At 38.9% G+C, this 18,777-nt stretch overlaps 1 protein-coding gene across 2 annotated transcripts in view; it reads left to right on the top strand.

The window, feature by feature from the left end:
* The window catches only part of LOC119417176 (solute carrier family 41 member 3), a 29,895-nt gene extending 13,515 nt beyond the window's left edge, over positions 1-16,380 (top strand). For both annotated transcript variants that reach the window (XM_037684387.1, XM_037684389.1), the window contains 9 exons: positions 1,192-1,299; positions 1,817-1,888; positions 2,990-3,134; positions 4,907-5,053; positions 6,406-6,550; positions 6,882-6,961; positions 13,394-13,528; positions 15,589-15,737; positions 16,097-16,380. In XM_037684387.1, coding sequence (XP_037540315.1) covers positions 1,192-1,299; positions 1,817-1,888; positions 2,990-3,134; positions 4,907-5,053; positions 6,406-6,550; positions 6,882-6,961; positions 13,394-13,528; positions 15,589-15,737; positions 16,097-16,270 — 1,155 coding nt within the window. In that variant the 3' untranslated portion in view covers positions 16,271-16,380. The remainder of the gene's footprint in view (positions 1-1,191; positions 1,300-1,816; positions 1,889-2,989; positions 3,135-4,906; positions 5,054-6,405; positions 6,551-6,881; positions 6,962-13,393; positions 13,529-15,588; positions 15,738-16,096) is intronic.
* Positions 16,381-18,777: the final 2,397 nt, after the last annotated feature.

Here is an 18,777-nt window from a genome sequence, read left to right as displayed (position 1 = left end):
TGTCCTTCCTCTGGACATGTCCAAACCATCTCAGTCTGGCCTCTCTAACATTATATCTTTTGTTCAACCTGTGCTGTACCTCTGATGATCTCATTCCTAATCTTATCCATCCTTGTCACTCCTAAGGAGAACGTCAACACGCACCCATTTTTTTCTATTATAATGTGTACTTTATAATGGAATGTCTTGTTCAAAATCTGCTCCGTTTCAACATTTGTGACAGCCGACAAGAGATCATCGTGTCTGTTTTTGCTTGAACATGACGTGGGTCATTTAGAAGTTTGCCTTGACTTTACAGTGTTGCCAAGAAAAGCACAAAGGAAACTAGAGAAGGTGTATTTCTTGTGAAAATCCACTGTGAATGCTAACTGCTGAATGATTTTTGCAGAAAGCTGCTTAAGAAGTTGAAACCAGGCTGAAAAGGTTCCATCGCCTACTTGTTAATGCAAGTTGAATTTGAACAGCTGAAATGAAGTAAAAGAGGGAAAATAAAAATGGAAAAGAGTAGAAAAACTGCAGACGTGTATAGAAAAGGTTATGGAGCTAAAATGAGCAGAATAAGCTAAAACGGGCAGAGGCTGAAATGTTACAAAAATCTGATATTAGCCACAACAAAAAAAGTAGCTGAAAAAGCTAAAAAAAACAAACAAAAAAAAGCTTAAATCAGCTGAAAGACGTTGAAAGTAGCATAAAAAGTTTAAAAGATTTTAAAGAATCATAACCCCAAACATAGCAAGACAATGCTAAGATTAGCAGAAACATACGTAAAAAGTAGCTGAAAGGCAGAAAAAAAGCTGAAATTGGCAGAAACCTGAAAGGAGCATAAAAAATGAAATTAGATAGTTGTTGCCATTTATCAGTATTTTCTAACTTGTCATTTTCACACCACAAGTTTCTTGAACATTATTTAAAGATTTAAACCATCTTGAACTTGTCAGCACAAGCTTCAGCTAGAAAGCAGCAGGCTGACTGAAGTGTGTGCTGAAAAGAAGCAAGCAGGCTACTGGGTTAGTTTAGAGTATATACAGTAATGATTTGAATGAAGTGCACAAGAGGGGAGGGAGTGCGGTTCAGGGGGTTCCTGATGGGCTTCCTCCGAACAGGAATGTGTTGGTTTGACGTTTTAACTTTTTTCTTAGCTCTTTTCTGGTTTGCAGCTGTTTGATATTTATTGTGTTGTGTGTTTTTCAGCACTGGGAGGTGTTTAGGGTGATAACGGAGGTTTTTATTCTTGTTCCTGCTCTGGTCGGTCTCAAAGGAAACCTGGAGATGACCTTGGCGGCTCGACTGTCTACTGCTGTAAGAACCTTTTACTCATGTTGTGAAGAGGCAGCTGAAAGAAAGCATCGGTGTGGTTTCCTTTTATTACTACCTGTTTATGCTCATAGAGACTGCACTGTGTGTTGGCTCAAAGAGAGCAGCTTCTTTAATGATTGATCATCTAAAATAAAATTAGGAATAAACTTTGTTAAATCAAAGTGCCATACCACTCAAGTGCCATCTAGCGGCTGAAAATGGTAGTGTTCAATATTTTCAGTCCGAATGAATGAAAACAGTCATATCTCAGACAAAAATTGGTTCATCAATATGGTGAAAAATATATAAATACGTTGCTTCGGGGTGTAAGTCGCAGGGCATGCAAATTATGCAAAAAAAAAAACTGCAGCTTATACGCTGGAAAATATGGTACTCATTTATGTTGTTGTTTTGGGATTATAATTATGAGTCATGACTTTCTTTGTGCTTTTACTCTTTTTTCTCATCTCTTAGCTGATGTACAGCAATAAGATGTCTAACTGCGGGTTCTCGTTTTTAGGCCAACACGGGTCAAATGGACGACTCTGACAAACAGTGGACAATGGTGTGCAGCAATCTGGCCCTGATCCAGGTAACAGCCTCTGCATTCACACGGAGCTGGGTGTGTGCTGCTCGAGAGCTTCTTGAGCTCTTTAAGATTTAATTCAGCTATAAATACATACAGTCTTTTGAATTATTTACAACAGAAGTGGTATTTCACTGTGCCTTTAGTTTAGTTTTTGCACTAAATGTACATAGAAAAGCAGCTTTACGACATAAATGATAAACAAAAAAATTAAAAATAAATCTAGAGGTAACTGTTGTAGATTTAGAGGAATTAGGATCAAGATTTAATTCATAGCAGAGGCATTATTTATGTTAAAGATAAAATTACCTTCAGGGATAAATAGTTTTTCCAGACAAGTTTTTGTAAATGTTTGTGTGAATGCCTATTGTGGTCCTGTTTATATTTATTATTATAGTTACTATCCAACTTCAATAGCTGAAAAAAAAAGCACAAATGTGCCAAAAAAAAAAAAACTGCTTAATAGTAGCTAAAAAAGTTGAAAGAAGCTTAAATTACCAGAAGGATGTGGAGAGAGCACAACTGTGCACACTTAAGCTGAAAGAAGCAGAAATTGCACAAAAAAGCAGAAATTTGCAACAAAACAAACAAAAATAACCCCACAGCTGAATAGTAGCTAAAAGGCAGAAAGAAGCTGAAATTACCAAAAGGAACTAGAGAGAGCACCATTTTACTATTAAATGTTTAAGAGCTTTTAACAATTTCTGTTAAAGATAAAATTACCTTTTGTTTCAATAGTTTTTCAGGTAATTGTTATTAAATATTTGCAAGTTACTGAGATTCTCTGTTATTGCTTGAGGTCATTTTAAGATGAATCAACCCAACAACACAACTATATCTAAAATAAAATAAAAATATTTAATTGTTTTTATTCTTTTTTATTTGTTTCAACAATTAAAGTAAATACGTAGTAATTGACTTTTTTTTGCTTACATTTCACAACATCACTCCTCCTTGCTTGAGTATCGCTCTTCAGATGTCACGTTCACTGATGTGCATTCATTTTTATTGTTAAGCAGTTTGGTAACAGCTGCGGTTTTTAAATGTGCTTTATAAATAAAGTGGACTTGACGACTTGCGTTGATGCAGCTCTGTCTCTTCTTGCAGGTCCAGGCCACAGTGGTGGGCTTCCTCGCAGCACTGGCAGCTATTTGTTTAGGTTCAATCTCCAGAGGAGGAGTTGAGCTGGATCAGGCAGCTGTTCTGTGTGCCAGCAGCATCACCACTGCCTTTCTGGCTGCTCTGTCTTTAGGTACGACGAGCTGTGCACGGCAAACGTCACAGTAACGTTTCACTTCAAAGGGACAAATTACATTAAAAAAAACAAAAAAAAAAACAGAAAAAAGTGTTACTTTGATATAAAAGTTTCCCCTCAGAAAGACAAACTGCTAAATATTTTCCCGGACGAGCCCCCAAATATGTTATGGTCCTGATAAGTCCATGAGTAAATGGCAGGACGCAGAACATATGAAGCCCAGACGATTGTATAGTTTAGACAAAACTTTAATAGTCAACCAATTATCTGAACATAAACTGGGAGCCCCGGCTAAAACAAACAAAAAAGAAGGAGAAGCCCCAAACCAGCCAGCAGCTGGCAGTCGGATTCAGACTGCTCCCCTCGCCCTATGGTCCAGGGTCTAACCCTACAAACAAAAAACGCAAACTTAAACTAAGCCGGTAACTTCCAGTCGCAACCACACACCGCTCAACCATAAAACAGTAACAGGTGCAACCACAGGTATCTCTGACAGGAGCAGGAGCGAGGCTGGAGAGAGCAAAACCAACAGCCATCAGAACAACGTCTCCTCTGGCCTCCCTCGCTCAGCCAGCAGGCGGAGCTTAGTCCTTTTAAACCGCTTCCGGCCAATCAGCTTTTTCAGAGAGAGCAAATGGATTAATTAGACACACTGACATAGATGACACAGGGACACGTCACAAGTAAGTAAATATTTTACCTGCTCTATCGATTTTATGCTTAGTTTATATCCCAACTAGAAAATCTGATATTTTATTGTCATAATTATATATTTTGCCGTTGAGTGCATTGTTAAAAAAGCCAAGGCAAAACCTTTTTTTAATTAACCCCAGAAACACGTAAAAAGAGGGTCCTAATGTTAGACTCTAATAACTCGGAGAAGAACAATGTGACGAGCGCATTAACTGCCTCTGGTGGCCATGATGTTTTTCAACGATGCCTTGATGGGTTTTAATACCTGGGCAGGGTCAAAATGATTCAAAAATATATTTGCATACATTTAAACTGTAAAATAACTGCTTTAAAATCTGCAACAGTTCAATAAACTATCATGCTGCTCACCACAAATAATAAACAGTAATAGGTTTATCCATCAGTGGTATCCAAAAGGTTCTGTAATAACATTAAAACAAAGATTGAATGCTGAAAGAACATCCAAAACATATCCTTTAAATAAAACTAAAAGTTCATAATACTGCACTATTGTTTTTGATCCCTTTAGTTCAGTTAATGAATTAAAAAACAGTCTCGACTTTTAATTTTAATTTGTCTACTTTAAATCATGCAGAATGTTCACCATTTATCTGTTCAACCGTTTCCCAAAAAGCACCCCGTGCTGACATAATATTGTATTTAGTAATAGTTAATTACACATTGATACAGTGTTTATAACTCGTTGCAATGTTAAGTTGGTGCTGTGTGGGCAAAAAAAAAAAAAAAAAAAAAGTTTACATCTTTTATTCTTGTTTGCTTGGAGCAGAGAAATGTTTCTTTTTGTCGGTTTTCATTTAACATCATAGATGAGTTATTCATCTGTTGTTGAGTTCTTGTCTCTTCCGGCTGTCACTCTGTGGCTTCTTGATGCTGTAAAAATCATTTTATTTATGTTGAATACACGGTTCTTCGTCCTTTTGTCGTTTTGCAAACCAAGATGAGAGCTGTCACAGAAGCCAGTGAATCTCTCTGCTCTCTTTAAACCTTTAAGTGACAACTTATTTCTTTGTTTTCATCGTCTCAGACTAATTGTTCTTCATTTCTTCCTCCTGTAGGCCTCGTGATGATTGGAGTGATCATCGGCTCCAGGAAGGTGGGGATCAACCCTGACAACGTGGCCACCCCCATCGCTGCCAGTCTGGGGGATTTAATCACCCTGTCTCTTCTGGCTGGGGTCAGCAGCACGCTTTATGAATATAAAGGTAAGAAACAAGAAGAAACCCCGACCTAATAACAGGAATATTTTGTCTGTTAGAAATGGTGTATTTCAGATCAGTCCACTAGGTGGCAGCAAAGACCAGTTTAAAAAATATATCAAAGCAGCTCATTTTACTCATTTTGTGCTTCTTATTTAGAATATTTATTTAACTGAAATGCCCTTTAACTTTCTTTGGAGTTTGACAGTTGATCTGTTTCTGAGCATGTGCCTTTTCCAGTGTCCCAGGTCCCGCTGTATGGCAGTGGGCTCATCGTTCATGTAGAAATGTTTGTAATACTTCTAAACACACGTAGCATAAACTTGTCACATTCTTTCAAACTGGTCTAAACATTTATAGATTGGAAAATCTTCAGTTGTGCAGAAGTCCTATACAGGCACAGCTGGGGGAAACTTTCTTCCCAACTAAGACTGTAAAAATATATAATAAAAATCACTGAGTGCGTATGAAGCTGTAGAACTTTTTGCAGAACCTGGAGAGTTTAAAAACGACAAATGTTTTTTTAACCATATTATTAGTAGTAATAGTAATTAAGATTAATTTTGTGTAAGAGCTTTGGCAGTAGTACACTTAAGGTGGATAAAAACACATTTATTTGGAAGTGTATAATTGTAAATGTGTTAAATAACATTTATTGAATCTAGGCCGTCACGAACTTTGCTGGGAGATTAATTGTCTCAGAAATTATTGCGATAAACTATACTATTGTTTGAAATTTGAAAATAATTAGTAATTGTAAAATTTAAGAAGAAATGTTGACTGTGAACCGATGGATGGATAGTGCGAGAGCGAGCAGCGTGTCTCTTTAAGAAAAATGGGAGGGAGGTCCTTTGACGTGACATGGGCTGTCTCTCCTTCCTCGTTTTCAGTTCTCGAAATTGCGGACGCTCGGTGTGGTTTGAGCTCTTTAGCATAGCATTTTTCGCACAAAGCTTTTAATAATAAAAAAAAAAAAAAATCAGTAAACAAGTTCCCAGCCTTTTTTTTGCAGAGAAAAACAACTTTTTACACGAAGGCACGAGTTTCAACCGTGAATTTTGGCGCTTCGACAAGACGGAGGTTTTTTCCCCCCCGAGGTCGGCCTGTTAGCTTAGCTCGTAGCTTAGCTTCTCAGCTTAGCTGCTTTTAGCAAAGAGAGGAGAAAAGAAGAGAAGAAACGATAAGTTGATCATTTTCATTTATCGTGCAATTAATTGATTTATTGCGACAGGCCTAATTGAATCCATATTTACCATGACTCATGCTGGTTGTTCCACGGTGCTGACTGCTTCTGTCAGTTCTATATCTTTATTCTTATAATTTAAATTTAATCATTTGGTGTATTTTCCTTTCCTCAGACATTTGGTACTTGTCCCCCGCCGTGTGCCTGCTCTTCTTAGCTCTGATCCCTGTCTGGGTGGTGGTGGCCCGGCGAAGTCCTCAGATCAGAGAGGTTCTGAGCTCGGGGTGGCAGCCTGTCATAGTAGCCATGTCCATCAGCAGGTAGACTCTAAAATCAATTTGATGAATTTCTCTCGTTACTAACAACCTAATTCACTTAGAAAAAGTAGCTAAGAAAATAACCCTTGCACGAGTTATAATAAAGTTACTTCATCCGAGTGACGGGTTGTTTCAGGCACATGCAGAAACCGTGGTGCTTTCATGACTTTTCTAAACACTAAGCGCCTCTGATTGCCTGATTCTTTTTCATGTCTTTGTCGTTTGTTTATGATTTTGTCAATTTCTTTTATAAACTATAGAGTTGAACAGGACATACAATGTATAAAGAAGTTTAAATAATGGTTAGACGGTAAATGTATGTGGAATTTTCCAGTTTTGGAGGCCTCATTCTGGACAAGACGGTGAGCGATCCCAACTTTGAAGGGATGGCTGTCTTCACTCCTGTCATTAACGGTAAGATGATCCGTTTTTATTACCTGCTGCCAACAACAAAGATCCAGAGGCTTTCCCCATGTTTGTGTTTGTGTTTGTATGTTGCTTTAACACAATATGTCAAGGGCGTGGAGTTTAATGAAAGTCTATAAGTAATCGCTGGATGAACAGTGGATTAAGTTTGGGAGTCAGTGCTATTCAAGATGGCCCCCACAGCTAAGCAGCCTTAGCAAACAGAACACAGACCTAACAAAACCATTAAAAAAAACACTGATCAAATGTGGTGTGGTAGTAGCTGAGCCTCATCCCCAACACATATTATAAAGACTCATTAATGGAGCTGTTTTTAAAACTTTGTCGTCAACTATTAACCCTGCCTGTCCGTTAGTAAAATATCTCATGAACCACCGGATGTATTTGAATGAAACTCTCGGTAAGTAACCACTGGATTTAGATCCACAACTCATTCACATTTGGAGTCGTCCCAGTTCAAGATGACAGCCACCACTAATGAAACTTAACCAACACAGAAATGGTTAGAACCTGTTTTACCGATGTTAAGCCAACTGCTGGTCACATGGCCTCAGGGAGGGATTATGGGTAAAATTTATATTCATTGTTAATAATTTTGGTTAGCTGTTTAGTAGGGGTGGACGATATGGCTCAAATATAATATTGTGATATTTCAGAGCATTCTGACGATAACGATAAATTTTGTGATAACAAAAAAAAAAAAAAAGAAATCAGTTATTCATGTGACAAAATTAACTTAAGTTGCTTTGCAGTATTATATAAAAATTAAAAAACACAACAGTTGTTAATTTTACTGAAATTACTTGATTTAGTAAAGTATTCAGTCTCCAAGTATAAAAATAACAAGTATCCTTCTGTTATTTAGATTGAAAAAGTCTGCACAAAATATAGATCAATAAATCCACCACAAAAACTAAAGTGCACGTGCAGTTTCCCAAAATAACTGAATCAAATGAAGCTTAAGATCTGCTGAGCATAAATGTAACATACAACAAAACACATGTTGCCTTTAAATGAGCTATAACTTCCAGAACTTGTGACATGGTGTCTTCAGCTGACCCTGAAGCTTGTGGAGTTTCAGCTTCTTCTGTTCCTGCAGGAATGATTCATTTCTCTGATGCTCTGTCTCTGATCACCTGGCTCTGTTCTTGGTCCATGAACTGTGGAACTCAAGAGACAGAACTGCGTGTTTGTATCGGCAGTTTAGAGCGGGGGAGACGCAGCCACGCTGGGCCAACACCGGCAGCCCAGAGCGGGGTGGGGGGAGAGAAAAAAGCCGAGCTGCGTGGGTGGGTGGGGGGGAGGGAGAGACAGTTGAGCTGTCACTGTCTGTACCCGCAGTTTAGCGCTGGGTGGAGAAACGCAGCCAAGCCATGCGTTGTTTGTTTTTAGCTTTTTAGCTAGTTATTGTGCGCAGCCAATTAGCGTTACACCAGTACCGACACATGGATGGAGGGGTACGCAGTTCAGTTCGGTAGTTCGGCGCGCTCGGTTCTGTTAACGGGGCGGGGAAAACACTGACGTACTTATGTCATGAAATTAGCATATCATGATATTTATTTTCCCGGGCAAGCTTTTTTTACTGGTATTATCATGAACGATATGATATGGCGCAGCCTTACTGTTTAGCGTAGTTTTTTGTGTGTGTTATTGCACAAATTGTTGTTACTGTTATAATTATTTTGTTAGTTTGTGTTAGGGCATTCAGTAGAGTAACCATGAGTGAGTTGTCATGAAGACCTGTGGGCTTCACTGTCTGTGTGTGTGTGTTGAACAATAAAATAAAGTCCGTAAAACGCCACCTGGTGGTGGATTCTTGAGCTACAAGAGCTGCACATCTCTCTCAGTAGCTGTGTGCTGCCACTCGTTACAAGGTGAACACCCACGGCTTACACGTTATTTAGTGTGCGGCTTATATTCAGGTGCGCTCTATAGACCGACAATTATGGTAAATCATCTTCAAATTAATTTCTCCTGCAACCATCTCTGTCTTTACCTTTGGGGCGTTAAAAGCTTGAGTCCTTCATGATTTAGTTACTTCTGAACTAACAAGACAGCACCGTTCAACCTAATCCTGTCTTCAAGTCGTACCTTTATGTTTAGAAATTAAACTGTCATCTGATCTTGAACAGCATATTAGTTGCTGTTTTGAAATATTTTCTTCCTCATTATCCTCAACAAAAACACCAGACCAGATTAATTAACTTTCAGAATGCTCACATATGTTCTAGTTTTTCTGGCTTGTGTTTTAAAATGCACAAACAAAAAAGTTAATTAAAAAGCACAACTTCAAGGGACTGTTAGAAATAAAACAAAGCTGGGAAACAAACATTGGTTTGGTCACGCTGTGGTGTACGAGCACTCTGAATATTCAGAGTTTTTCAGTCAAAAGCGTTTTTAAATAAAAGCCTGCATCCAGATTTTTATTTAAGCGTTTTATCTTGTTAAACAGTAGCAGCTGTAAAATAAAACAAACTCATATCAGATTCAATCAGAACACACAGATTTTATCTGATCAGAGAGTTATTTTAACATCTTGATACTTGACAGCAAATCTATGCTGCGCAGAAAGAGTTGAGCCCCAGAAACTTTTATGGCGCAGACGCACCGACGAGGTATTTGTTTCTCAGAGTCATGGCTTTGAACCGAGTTACCCTGCAATGGTGCCCGAACTCAAGCATTTCCGTTTCCCCCCCCAAGTTGATTTAAATGGCTGCTGGCTGGAAGGCAGAAAATACATCGAAAACGATGCGTAATACTTTGGAAAATGTTTGGCTCCAACAATAAAATGCACAAGAATTGAAGTTAATGGGCTGAAACTGGCAGAACTGCCGGTATCTCCTGTGAACGAAGCTGCTGGAGCGTTTTCACAACCATCAGCTTATTTTCCGATGAGCTGAGGCCACGGTGCGGGACGCTGGACGGCTTTGATGCATCGCTTAAAAGTTCCATTACCATCCCAACAGGACAAGTTGTGTAAAAACTTCACAAAATGTACTCATTACTTCAGCAGGAAAAACATCGTCAGCTGTGCCTTTTATTAAAAAGAAAGAGACTTTTCTCACTTCATTTTGAATCTTGGTCTTTCATCCTAAAATGAATGGTAGTACTAGACTAAATACCAGGATGCATACAAGATACATGTAGTCAAAGTAAATGCTAATACAAACACACCTAAATGAATCAAAATAGTTCTGTAAAAACAATGCGTTGCACCCACGCCTTTAAATTTCAAACTATTGAGTTACGTTTTGTGCAATTAATTCAGTTCAGTTTATTTATATAGCGCCAAGTCACAAGTGATCTCAGGGCACTGTACAAAAACATTCACATACATACAAAATGCCAATTAGTAAAAGTTCTCTAAGGAAGCAGACTTGTTGAGTCTTCACTTGGTCACAGTCTCCCATCCCGAGCGAGCACAAAGGAGACAGTGGAAAGGAAAAACTCCCGTTAACAGGAAGAAGCCTCCAGCAGAACCAGGCTCAGGACGAGCGGCCATCTGCTTCGATCAGCTGGGTTTGAGAGGAACAGGAAGGAGAAACAAACACAGAATGACAGGTCCAGGTGAACTTTCTATAGGAGGAAAGATAAAAACACATTAAGATAGAAATAATTACAAACAGGTAGAGTAAGTAAAGACGGCAGCAGAGTGAGGAAATGCGGCCAATGTGTCCTCCACCAGTCTAAGCCTATAGCAGCACCAACTAACTAATGGGTAGTTCAGGAAAAATATGGTATATGATCAGTAATGTAAGATGGAGCTAGGTTGTTGAGAGCTTTGTAGGTTAGAAGTAAGATTTTTAATCCTATTCTGGATTTGACAGGGAGCCAATGGAGATAAGCTAAAACTGGAGAGATATGATCTCTCCCACTAACTCCAGTTAAGACTCTGGCAGCAGCATTTTGGATCAACTGAAGATTTTTTAAAGAAGTTTTTGGACATCCAGATAATAAACCATTGCAATAGTCCAGTCCAGACGTGACAAATGCATGAACCAGTTAATGACATATTGCACGATCACCTGTGATCTGTTAGTGGTTGCCGTTTGTGTTGAGGATAATTCTCAGCTGCTGTCACAAAAAATAGTGTCTTAATATTTGCTAAATCGACAGAGTTATAGTCAGTTTGTGTTGGCTAATATCAAGCATGTGTGGTGGCCATCTTGGATTGGATTGAGTCCAAAAGTTATACAGTTGTTGTTTATTGGGTGATATTTTGCTAACAGTACAGGCAAAAACTTTTTTGTTTTAAAATTTAAAATGCTTTATCGTTATTTTATTCAATAATTAATGCAGTTCAAGATTTAAATAAATAAATTAATTAAGACCAAAAAAATGAGTAAATGGGGGGGGGGGGGGGTGCCAGTTTTGCAGATTGAGTTAATTTGAACTGATCCACCTCAAATCAGATTTATAGAAACTCCATGATTTCCTTTCAACTCCTTTCTGCATGAGGAAGTCCCATGGGGCTGCAGAAATCTGAGATTTAGGCTTTACCTCAGGGTTTGTGGTTAGGAATCAGACACAGGTGGAGGTAAAAATGTGCTTTTGCTGTGAGGCGGTGCGTGCAGAAAGCCTCTGCGTACCGAAGAGAAGTGGACGTGAATCACCAGCGGTGTCCCGGTGCAGCTGACAGGCCTTTAATAACATCCAGGCTCTCTGTCACTGTTCTCATTTTGTTTCTGCTGTTTCTCAAGCCGAACTCTCGCTGCACCGCTCCGCTGACTTAGAAGTGTCAGTCTGGTTTGAATTTCCCATCTCCACTCGCAGGACTGCATGTAAACCCTATATGACGTTTGACTTAGAGGTAGTCTCTCTATTTCACACAAACACCCCTGTCATATTACGTTAAGGGCAGATATTTGGAAAGGTGTCGGACTTGAATAAATTAGGCTCAGTCGTGTCAGCTGCAGAATTAGTGTCAGTTAAAAATTTAACTACGATGAGGTCGCTACCCAGACACAAATGAAATAATTTTGGTTTTTCTATTTCATAAAACATCTCACGTGTAGTTAAGAATAAATAAATCCGGAAATAATTGATTAGGTTGTTTTTTTAAAACACATGCCAGAGTTTTGACATGATGGTTTTGGCAGAAGCAGGTTCTCACCCTGGCTGCAGGCTGCTTCAGCTCATTTCACTAATGAGACGTATAAAGAAAGAAAATGAATGAATCTGTGCACGTTTATCTTAATACTTTCTAAAGTTCAGGTAAAACTTTTCTCTGTAGCACTAATAATGAACGCTTTTGTCACCGACCCCACAGACCAGTATGAATCTGTTCTGTTAGTTTAAGTAACTCATTAGGACAGACGAGTGTTTCTACAAGTGTTTTTTGGGTCAAAGATCCGTTGAGTCCGGTGATATTGTTCTGTGTTAAAACTGAGATTTACGCACTAAAATTATTTTATTTTTGTGTAGAACAGAATAGTTCAGCTGATTATGATGTTTAAAAAGAAATAATTAGACTTTTTAAGCACACTGTTTTCATGTTTATAGGTTTTCTCTACATTTTCTTTCACATACGATGAACTGTTCAATTATCAAAACATTCAGTTCCATTGGGAATAGTGTGCTATGACTTTAAAATAAAAAAAATTGAAGCCATCCGTGCCTTAATGTCATCAAGACATTTTAACAGAAGGAGAATTGTGCATGAGATATTGGGTTTTAAGGGCAGATAAATCTGACAATCATCAGCGTAACAATGAAAAGAAACACCATGTTTCCTCAGGATGGACCCAAAGGGAGCAGATACAGTGAAAACAAAAGGGGTCCAAGAATCAAACCCTGTGGAACCCTGTAGGAAAGATGTGCTGAAGCAGATAATATATTACCAGCATTAACACAAAAGCTCCTGTCACTCAGATAATAAATATATTTAAAAAAAATTGAGATCTCTTCAAATCCTTGAAAACATTTTGGTTTTGAAATCTGCTTTAGCATTTTCTTTGCGCCATTTAATTTTTTTTAGCAAATTTTGCCAATCTTATCTTTTAACACCAAAATTGCTAATTCTAGCTTCCAGCTTTCATTTTGCTCATTTTAGCTTGTAGCTAATGTTTTCCTAGTATTAGCTTCTGTTCCGTTTGATTTAACATTTAAACTAAGTTTCAGCTCGTTGACTAATTTCAGTTACTGTAAGTCCCTGAGCGCTCGGCGTTCACGCTGCACATTTTTCTAGTCTGATTCATTTTATTGAAAAAGTGACAAATAATTATTTTTAAAGTGGATTCTCTGTTATTATTCTGTTGTTTATTTATTAGTTCTCTCATAAAGCACTATGTTTTGCCACGCTTGTATTTTTAGAATGTGAAAGTCAAATTTGGCTGCATTTTGCTCTGCGGTGCACTTTAATCTGGTCTGTAGTGAGACTAACTCTAATCTTAAACCCATCTCCTGACATCCCGTGTGTAGGAGTGGGTGGTAACTTGGTGGCCATCCAGGCGAGCAGGATTTCTACTTACTTGCACTTGTGGAGTGTTCCAGGGGTGCTGCCCAACAAGATGAGCCAGCACTGGCCCAATCCCTGCATCACCTTCTTCTCCTCAGGTATGCTGAGCCTCCCTGACAAGTTCATACATGAAATGAAAACAGGTTTTACCAAAAATGTTTGAATTCTGATTATCAGCTTAAACATGTGTCCTGAAAGACAGAGCAACTTTATTCCATATTTGTTCTTCACTTTTTTTTTTTTAAATTTGATGTTTTGAATTTAGTGTCCGAAACAGCTCGACTTGTCGTATGACCTGAGGGTTGTACTGCACATCTGTACCTGTGATTTATGCTCCATGCAGATGTGAAACGTTACGTTTTAGTGTCACAAGTGAAGAAGAGGGTAAAGATCGATGGATGGATGTTGTACCACATTCATTTAAATGTTAACATTTTACTCAGCTAATTTAACCATGATACCATCTTTATGTACTGAACTATTTTTCCTGCAGAATGCATTTTAATAATGCAATGTTTTGATTCGTGAGGCCTACTTTGTGCTGCCTAAAATATTTTGCAGCTAAAGTAAAAACAAATAATAAAATAAACCAGCTGGTTGATGTCGGCAACATGGTTTTAGAATTAGTTCGCATTTGCTGAAAGTCTGTTCACAGTTGCTGATTTTGGATTCAACAAGACTTAAAAAGCCCCGCGATAACTGAAAAAACTCAAAGTAGGAATAATACTACAAGTAGTATTTATTTTAGAATATATATTTTATTATTATTATTATTATTATTAAGGCATTTTAAACCCTTCCCACACTATTACAATATTCTAAACCATGTTTCTAAACGCTCTAGAAGAGCACAGAATGTCATGATTTCTCCCGCTCCTGCAAGCGCTCTTGGCCACGCCCATTTCTCCATTCTGCACGGTGAACAGCTGATCAGCTGCAGGAGGAAGTTTATCCTGCAGTATGGGCTGCACAAAGGTGCAGCAGGTGCTAAATAATTTTAAATAATTTATTTTAAATAAAAATTCCATGCCGATCATGCAGCTCATCCATCAATCAGCCAATTGTGCGTCATGTTCAATCTTATTTTGAAAAACCGCGATAAACGAACCGCGAAGCAGCAAGGGACTACTGTATACCATTTTTATTTGGTTTTATTAGTATCAGTTTGTCTATTGTAACAGAATCAGAAGAAACTAAACATTTTGAGTATGAAAGATAATAAATGTTTGTTTTTTTCTGTGCTGCTGTAAAGACCTCATTTTGTTGCATTTCCAACAACTTTTACTTCATTCCTGTCTTGTCCTGATTGTAGCAGAAGTTTTTTTGTTTTGCCTTTTTCTTTCCTGTAAGGACTTTTGTATCCTCATTTTCTCTCTATTTGTGGAAAGTGCTATTTTTGAATGAAATATCGGGACAACTTGGCGCAGAATAAACATTCAAGGATTTGTAAAATGCCCATTGTGCATGTGCCCCGAGCCTGAAGAGGAAAGACTGAAATAAAATAAAATAAAAACACCATCATGGAGCTTGTTATAAAGAAGTATCTGGATCTGTCAAACCAGTTAATGGAAAAACAAACAGCTTTACTAAACGGTCTTCGTATTATACCACTCAGTTAATATCACAAAAACATGTTTTTTTTTATCATGTGGCAGAACCTGCTTATATGAATATGGATGAAAATAAAGAAAATGTATATGTATGTAATACCACTGATAGGTGGCCAACAAAACCACCAGTAAGATACATTGCAGTGGTTCCCAACTCTGGTCCTTGAGGAACACCATCATGCATGTTTTTGTTGTTTCTTTGCTTTAACACACCTGATTCAGTGATTTAATTACATCCTCAGTTGCAGAAGCCTGTTAGTCACCGTTCATTTAAATCAGGTGTGTTGGAGCAGAGAAGCAACTAAACCATGCAGGACGGTGTTCCTCAAGGACCAGGGTTGGGAACCACTGGATTATGGTTTAATAGCATTAGTCAGGTACAGACATGCGTTTTATTTTTGTCAAGAACAAAAAGCTCATTCTTGAGTTTTAGGTTGAAGATCATTCAGGACAAAGCATCAACAGGGACTTAGTTCCACAATGTCAGAATAGAGGAAAGTGTTTGTTCTCACCAAACTGTAGAAAACACCCATTTTTGTATGTCCCAGGGGTGAACTGCAAGTCAGCTCGGGTGCTGCTGATGCTGGTCATACCGGGTCACCTGGTCTTCCTCTACGCCATCTCTCTGCTGCAGGGAGAGGAGGCTCCCATCACTGTAGCCTTCACCATCTGCTACCTGTGTGCTGCCCTGCTGCAGGTAAACCCATTCAACCCATCCGGGACAGAGAAAAACTCCCACTTGTTCTGTGTGAGAGCTTCTCGTGAACTCACTGACCCTCAGTTCATCCTGAGGTTCCTCACATTCGGGCTGGTACAAACAGTGGAAAGGTTTCTTTGGACAGGTTTTGGCCCGTGCGATGAAAATGGCCACCTGTTAACTAAGTGTGAAATAAACGGTGCCCAGAGTTGAGGTTTGAGCTGCTCTTTGAGCCGATAGTGTGCCTCATGTTATTTCTAAATTTAAAAACTATCTCCGGTGTTAAAACAGTTATTGATCAAACTGGAGCATTGGACGTTTGAATTCATACTTACTGTCAGTTCTTCTCCCCCCATTAGGTGGCTATCCTCCTTTATGTTGCCGACCTCATCATCCGTTTGATGTGGAGACGAAATCTGGACCCAGACAACTTCTCCATCCCTTACCTGACTGCTCTTGGGGACCTGCTCGGCACCAGTTTCCTGGCCCTCTGTTTCCACTGCGTCTCACTGGTTCAAAGTTTGGGTCTATGAAATTTGCCACTTTTCCCTGAACACTTGTAGTTTTGCACCTTTTTCTCCTTTTGATTGGACTAAAGCTCATATCAAAGAATCAACCCAAACACCCATGTTCAGCCCAACAAACCCGGTTTTATTTGAGAGCAGACGACTTTAAACACCGTCCTTGAGAGCATTCATTACAGAATACCGAAGCTTGGAGTGCAATCATTCCTCCTCAGTGTCTGCTACCTAGTTTTTCTGCATTTAGTCTGTTTAAATTAGTTCGAGGGACATGGAGTCAGTCCCGCAGTGAGACAACACCACAGGAACCAGCTGTGTTTTGTTAGCCTTCGCTGTGAACGGTTATTCTGCCTGTTGACATTTGTTTGAACTCGGGGATGAAAAATATTACAGTAACAATGTTTGAGTGCACTCTGCAAATCTGCTGGAGGATATACAGGTTTAATGAGAATTTAATAAGTGAAGGCTTATTATGAAGTAGCCTAGTTTCCATGCACATCAGATTACTACAAGGGGATTTTCTTGTTCCTTCGGAGAATTTTCTTGGTAGAAGAAGTTGATTCAGTGGCAACTGTGGAAAAGTTTATCTAATGTTTCAGAAAAAGAATCAAACAATATTCACAGCTGAGATGGTTTTACAGGAGGAGGGAACTCTGTGACTGCCATAAATCTATTATTTTGTCTGTATACCAACTGTGGCACTTCGTGTGTCACATAATGGAACATGTAAAGTCAAAGACATACATGTCATACATGTAGAGCAGGGCTGTTCAACTAAACTGCTCAGGGCCACAGTTACTGAGAGCCCGCAGCTCAGGGGCCCAACATCCAGCAGTTTAAAGTCATTATGTGAATAAACCAAGTATTACAATGATCTGTTACTTTTTAAATTTGTTTTATTGCATTGAATCATGAATGCAATACAGAAGTCCCTCGATTATCGCGGGGGTTACGTTCCACACACTACCGCGATAGATAAAAAACCAACAAAGTATGAACTCTATATTTATTTAGCATTTATTTATATTTTAAGGCTTTATAAACCCTTCCCACACTCTTGCAATGTTCTAAACTCTTAAACCTACATAATTTTAACAACATATGTGTAAGTACTGTACAGTACTGCAAAATTTTACTCGCCAGCTCTGCAGAACAGCAGCTCGGTTTCGATCGGGCTCGGTTCTGGTTCTGCAGACCTACCTGGCAGCAATGAAGCCCACCGCCCCGTCCAGGTTGATGTGCACGTGGATAATTGAGCTTCAGGATTAATTTTCCACTTTCCTGCCAGTTCTGTGAGCTTAATAGATTTGCCTTGCAAAAACTTTCCCTCCGTTTCGGCAGAAAGCAGCGGCCGAAAGCACTGCTGGCTTCTGGGTAGTGTAGTTCTTTAGACATGTGTTAGTGTAGGTTTATTGAAGAAGAAAAAAAAACTACAAAATGGCGGCACCTGTCTAAAGTATTTTTTTGTTAACTTTTTATCTCGTACCGTGCCAATCACCTGAGTAATATTAAACTTGACAATCGTTAAATCCCTGAAAGAGCGAGTCCGCAAAAGTTGAACCAAGAAGTAGAGAGAGACTACAGAACCCATAAACCCAAACCAACACCCCACAATTTTTTTTTTCCTTTATGAACTCATTGGTGGGCCGGACTGAAATCATCCTTGGGTCGGAAATGGCCCGCGGGCCGCCAGTTGACTGGTCCTGATGTAGAGGTTGACTGATGAGGTTTATATGGCTGTCAATCTTTAGAAATCAAGGCATACAACATGATTTTTATAAATACATTTGAAAAAATGGAACATTTAGACAAATGTAGATAAAATAATACGTAGAAGTGAATTTTAGCTTTAAAAAAAACATAGGCTACATGAAGCTGGTTGTAGCAGCTGCATCTTTATTTTTCTACTTGGTAATTGATTTTAGGCTACAGGTGTGACCATTTGTTTTTAAGTGGCCAACTTCAGTGAAGTCATCCGTTCATCTGTAGTCAAATATGTTTTTGTGATTAGTTCTAAAACAAACAACAAAGGGAAACAGCATTAAATACAAAAGTTAAAATAATTGCTTGATGTTTCTGGAAATAGACATCGATGTCTTTCTTTTTTTTATTACGTGAGATTGTGAGCTGGAGTGTTACTGGAAGTGTAGCTAGCAGCCGTTAACTTTGGCCGCAACGCGCTGAAATCGAGCGATGATGAAGAGTTTCTAGTTTTGACATGGTTGGGTTGTGGTTCAAATTTATGACAGGAAAGCACGAGGACTCGCAGTCAGACATGAAGCTGACCTCTTCAGTCGGTACGAGGTTTTATGAGGTCTCTGGAAAGCGTTGCGAGTCTGAAAGAGGCTTCAGTGAGCTGTGAAAGTGCTGCTGAACCATCAGCTGTTTCCTCTGCTGGCTGCAGCGTCGTACGCTGAATACAAACGTGTTCACTGTCCGTTTCGAAAAGGTCTCGGTTTTTTTTTCTCCAGCTAAAAAAAATGCAGGAGGTAAAGCCATTTTCCTCCACGTGTTCGTTC

This window comes from Nematolebias whitei, chromosome 11 (genome assembly GCF_014905685.2).
Source record: "Nematolebias whitei isolate Nwh7 chromosome 11, NemWhi1, whole genome shotgun sequence".
Classification (NCBI taxonomy): Eukaryota; Metazoa; Chordata; class Actinopteri; order Cyprinodontiformes; family Rivulidae; genus Nematolebias; species Nematolebias whitei.
The sequence above is the reverse complement of the archived record's forward strand: the minus strand, read 5'-3'. Positions and strand labels throughout refer to the sequence as shown.